General features: G+C 49.0%; 1 protein-coding gene across 1 annotated transcript; it reads right to left on the reverse strand.

Moving 5' to 3' along the window:
• Nucleotides 1–2,275: 2,275 nt before the first annotated feature.
• Nucleotides 2,276–3,424, reverse strand: LOC138525887 (nucleophosmin-like). Its single transcript, XM_069636175.1, has one exon. The coding sequence runs from the start codon at nucleotides 3,422–3,424 to the stop codon at nucleotides 2,276–2,278; it is 1,149 nt and encodes a 382-aa protein (XP_069492276.1).
• Between the last annotated feature and the right edge of the window lie 1,887 nt (nucleotides 3,425–5,311).

Genomic DNA, 5,311 nt, shown 5'->3' on the forward strand with positions numbered 1-5,311 from the left:
ACCAGACAAGTCCTACTTATGAAAGCCTTGTCAATAATCGATACTCTCGCTCGGCCCTTGCCGATTTTTGCAACATTTCCTTTACCTCAGGATCCTTCCTCTCCTCTCTGAAGCACTCCTTTGTGCATCCTCTCCTCAAGAAACTCACAGCCGATCCTTCTTGTCCGGCCAACTATCGCCCAATTTCAATTATTGCCTTTTTGGGTAAACTCCTGGAAAAGCTGGCCATCTCTCAGTTTAACACTTCATTCCGATTCTGTTGGCTCTCTCCACAACCACTAATCTGGCTTCAGAGCTGCCAGAAGCACGGAAACTGCTCTCCTGAACATCCGTGAAGATGTGCTCTCCCACCTTGACTAAAATTCCCTCTGTCCTCATCCTACTCAATCTCTCCTCTGTCTTCGACACGGTCAACCATATCACCCAGCTCAACCGTCTCCGCAATTACCCGGGTATCACCGATCAGGCTCTGGCTGACCTCTTTCCTCTCCAAATGACCCTCCCAGGTCCAACTTGGTCATTACTATCATCAATCTCCCACTCTACCCGTGGCGTTCACAAGGGGTCTAACCTCTCGCCCTGGGTTTTCAACCAATACCTGGCATCTCTTGTTTCTGCTCAAACTTCCTGTGCTACGCTGACAACTAATTTTCAGGTTGCCCTCGCCAACCTCCTCACTGCCATGCAAGACTGGTGTGCCAACAACGATATTTGTCTAAATGTCGACAAGACTAAGATCGTTCTACTGGTACACTTTCACCACCCTTTCCCCTGACTCTCTGGCCGACCTCCCTTGGCCTTTCCTTCTCTGCACAAATCTCTGATGTCTCTAAAAGTCAAACTTCCTACTGCACCTCCTCAGAGGTTCTCTACCTTTCCTCACATTCTCCCAGAAGCTCATGGTCTCCCAAGCTTTGGTTCTCTCTAGGTTGGACTACTGCAACAGCCTCTTTTGAAACCTTCCTGCCTCCACTCTGCACCCTTTACAACTAATCCAGAACAGGACTGCAAAACTTGTCCTTGGCATCAAGCCCTGGGATCCAATCTCTCCAGCTCTGAAATCTCTTTGGCTCCCAGTGGATGCACGGATTAAATGTAAAACCATCTGCATTGTCCACAAGGCCTTCTGGGCCCTGGGTGCAAAACACCTTCAACTATCCCTGCGTAAATACCTCCCCTCTAGAGCTTTTCGCACGTCTACCTCTAACTCCTTCAGGGTCAGTCGTTTTTCAAAGAAACAAGCTGGGGGTAACGGTCCGTTTATGAATGGGGCCTCCCTGCCACTCTGAAACTGGAGAACCCTCTCCGGTTCTGGAAGCACTGGAAGACCGTCCTCTTTGCTTCTGCCTTTGCCTTCCTTCTCCCCTGCTGATATGTTTCTCAGCACTGTGCACCTGGCCACCCTCTGTTCTCCGTGCCCAGGTACCTGCTCACCCACCTGAACTGCCTCCGGGCCACCACTTGCACGGGGGGTCTGCATCTGTACCCATACAGCCCCTTCCTCCCTTTTCTTCTTTTACGGCACTGTTAAACACTTAACACCAGGGTCGTAATGACCCCCATCCACTTTTGAAACAACACTTCCCCACACATGCCCACCTTTGATGTTCCGTAGGGATGATCAAACCACAGACAATCTGGCTGATCCATAATGAGAAGCATCACAAGCCTAATTTCCACCTTCAACTGCATGCTCCACCGTCAACTGCATGTTTACCCATCTACTAGCATGCTGCTTGATTGAAAGTTTTAAAAAGTCTCACAATCAAAAGCTAAGAATCAAAGCCAATTCAATGGTTCGGGCACACAATTCTGCTTTTGAATAAAGCTTTTTCTCAAAATGTTTTTTTTTACTCCAATAGGTGTGGACCTGGAATTAACTAAACCCCATCTAAAGAAACGAGAAATTAGGATGATCTATGCAAAACGCAGTTTCGAGATCTATGTGAATCCCTTCGTGGCACCCCAGAGGAGCGCAGAATAAATAACTTCATGCGCTTCGGTTAAGGAGTTGTACCCTCTTGAACACAACGGAACACAGTATATAGAAATCCAAAATGCGTGAACACAAAAAGACAAGACAGGCTGTTTTTTGGGGGGCGCATTTGAATGTAATATTTGGAAAATGAAGTTCCTCCGTAGACCATTCTAACACCAATAGAAGAAAAAAGGCTGTCAAATGAATACTGAATGCGCTCGTTTCGTTATGAACAAGGGAGAAACTCGCGTGACAATGACCCCCACACTCTCATGATCTGCCCAGAAATGGGCAGTATCAACGTTCCCGGGTTGCCGGCGGATCGAATAATTTTTCTGACTGTACAAACTCCCACAAATGCAGCGGAATCCATCCGCTCGCGGAAAACGTCGACAAGGCGAACTTCAGAAACATTTCCTTCGCCCTGGGGATGCGGCCGGGTTCTAACGAGAGACGGACAAGTCTCTTTTTCATTCGTTCTATGGTCACGAAGAGTTCATGTCGCAGGTCGATTAAACCTTCTGACAGCACAAACACCCACAAATACAGCCCAATCTGTCTAGACGCTCTAAACCGGCGCCAAGCGAACTTCCGAAACGCGTTAAACGTGTTTGGGATGCGGACGCCCTCTAATGAGAACTCAAGAAGCTTCTCTTTCATTTGTTTGACGTTCAGGTTCTCCGATGGTTTCCCTTTCTTAGATGTTGATCCGGCGCCATCGTTAGTCTGGCTGGGGGGCAACCCCACCGTCTCGGGCTTCATCTTGAGCCCACCTTGTGTCTGCGCCGCTTGGGGCTGTCCCGCAGCCTCCCTCTCCGCCGCTGCCTTGGCAGCTGCCCTCTCCGCCGATGAATTTGCCGATGCCAGGGCGGCTGCTAACCTCTCCGCCGATGCCAGGGCGGTAGCTTCCCTCTCAGCCATGGTCTTGGCGGCGGCCTCCCTATGGGCCGCTTCCCTCTTCGCTGCTGCCTTGGAGGCGGCTGCTTCCCTCTCCACCGGTGCCTTGGCAGCTGCCAACCTCTCTGCTGATGCCTTGGCAGCGGCTGCCTCCCTCTCAACCAATGCCTTGGCGGCCTCAGCTTCGCGCTCCTTTAAGGCCACCAGGTGCTGGCCGCTGATGTACAGGGGCCCGGTGCCCGCCGTGAGCCAGAAAGTGACGGGAGGGGTCAGCTCGAGGCCCCCCAGGTACACGGAGGTCAGAAGGGAGGGCCGCAGGGTGGCCACAGGCACTCGTGCTACCGAGCCCTGCCGGGTCTCCCCCAGAACCTCCAATACGTGCAGCTCGTCCCGGGCTCCGAGGCCCAGGCTGACCGTGCGCAGGGTGAGCTGCTCCCTCAGGTCATCGCCGCCCCCTAGGAAGGAGACCTTCCTGTCGCCAGTCAGGACGCAGCCGAAGAGGAAGCTGTGCGTGTGCAGAGACGCCTCGCTTTGCTCTGCGGCCGCCATTTTCCGAACCTGCTGTAGGAAATACCGCGATACTGAGTGGAAGATGCCGACACACAGTGTACCGGAAGTGACCGGAGGAAATACCACTGCAACACTCTGAGCGGGATGGCTGCTGTACTGGGACCGGAAGTGAACAACGTTGCTGGATCGAAGGGGAAAAAAGGGCAATCGCCTTCCAAAACAAGCTGACTCCCACCCAAATAAACAGAAAAAAACAAGCTCACTCCTAAAAAGCAGTGGATGGGTCGCAAAAGTAAGAAACATAAAACAATAGCGTAAACATACATAGAACTGCCAGTTTTTTTGTGTTTAATACATTTGTATTTGGTAAATTACAAGAACGATGTAAATATAGCATGAAGTTTTAAGTTGGTTTGGTGTGTGACATATTCATGTTCACAGTGTGTTTGTGACACTTTCATGTCTTATTTGCATAATTGCCTGCATGCATAGCTGCCAACATGACCCATTCCAATCTGTAGGTGTTTATCCGTTCCTGTATTTTTCTTTATATTTTGGGACTTGTAGTCTGAAATTTTTGGTGCATTTGCTAAAGGAAAACCCGGAGGATGACATCATCAGACGCCCTCCTCCTTTTTTTAAGACTCCGCCCACCTGCACTGCCCACATTTTTGCAAGCTGGAGACTGGTAATCTAGTTTTTTAATGTTATGTTAAAGGTACTTATATAGCGCACCGTCACCAACGGAATTGGTCCCTAGGCGCTCTGGCGGATCTGTAAACAAGAAGGTGGGATGGGTTAGTAAGGTGAAGAGGGAGTAGGATAGTGAGAGGAGTGGTGTACTGTTGGCAGCTTCAACTCGGTAGACACTGGGTGCTGAGCTTTGGTGCGAGCATTGTATCAGTGTCAGTCCGTGTGTGCTGTTGGTGAGGCTTATGTGTTGTTGCAGTATGGTGAAGTGCGTGCAGCTTGTTGTGCGAGAGATGGTTGTGTGAGATTTTTTTTAAAAGAGTATGAAGGGAGTGTGAGTTTATATTGATAAATTAGACAGAATCTGCAAGGTTATGAATGAAATGGTTTGTGGAGTTAATACTAAGCAACTGAGGAAGCCGGTAACAGGCAATATTTTTTGTTTGTAAAATAGCTGCAGTTTTCTTTCAAGTTGTTTGGCCTTTATTGTTCTGCAGAGCTGTTCTCCTATTTGCTGCTCTCGCCTTCATTAACACCCTTTTGAGAGCACAATTATTCCATTAGAGGGCCAGTCTCACCCTGTGAGCTGGGCGTCTTCATTAGTTTTTGCAATTAAACTGTAATCTGGCTGAATATTGCATAATGGCCCAGGTACTTGCCCGAGTGGTGTACCCGCTGCACAGCCCCTAATGCCCCTTGAGGTGTGGGATGAGAAGGTCCTCTATTGTTATTGATAATGTTCGGCGCAGTGGGGTAGTGACTAATTAGTAACAAATTGCCCCATTAGCAAGTCAACCCTTCCCTGTGCCTGGACCCCCTCCCCCCAGAGGAGTGTCTGGAAGTGGACTGCGTTCACTTTATAGAGTGCCACTGGTACTATGCTTTGCACATTTTTCAGTAATTTGATATTTCATTTCTTTGAAGGCAAAATAGCCACATTTATTTCACATGACATAATGCACTCGTTTTTTTTTACAAATAAAGCAGAGTTGTGAATAGCAGAAACATAACTTCACACTTTGAAATTCAGAGACTTATTAAAATAAACCTGATCTGCATCTTTCCTTTCCGTCGGCACAGAAGTGCCATCTGGAGTCTCCTGGAAAAACCGGAGACTCCACGCTCTTCCCCGGAGACCAGGAGAAGAGCGTAAAAACGCAGCATCTAGGCAGGAATGCTTATTTGTGACACTGACACACTAAGTGATGGCTTTTACCGAGCTGAACATAGCAATTA

The sequence above is a fragment of the Ambystoma mexicanum genome, chromosome 7p (genome assembly GCF_040938575.1).
Source record: "Ambystoma mexicanum isolate Mex_15411 chromosome 7p, UKY_AmexF1_1, whole genome shotgun sequence".
In the NCBI taxonomy this organism is placed as follows: Eukaryota; Metazoa; Chordata; class Amphibia; order Caudata; family Ambystomatidae; genus Ambystoma; species Ambystoma mexicanum.

What these genes read in the sequence shown, in the direction of transcription:
- LOC138525887 (XM_069636175.1), bottom strand. Translation starts at nt 3,424, where the DNA reads ATGGCGGCCGCAGAGCAAAGCGAGGCGTCTCTGCACACGCACAGCTTC.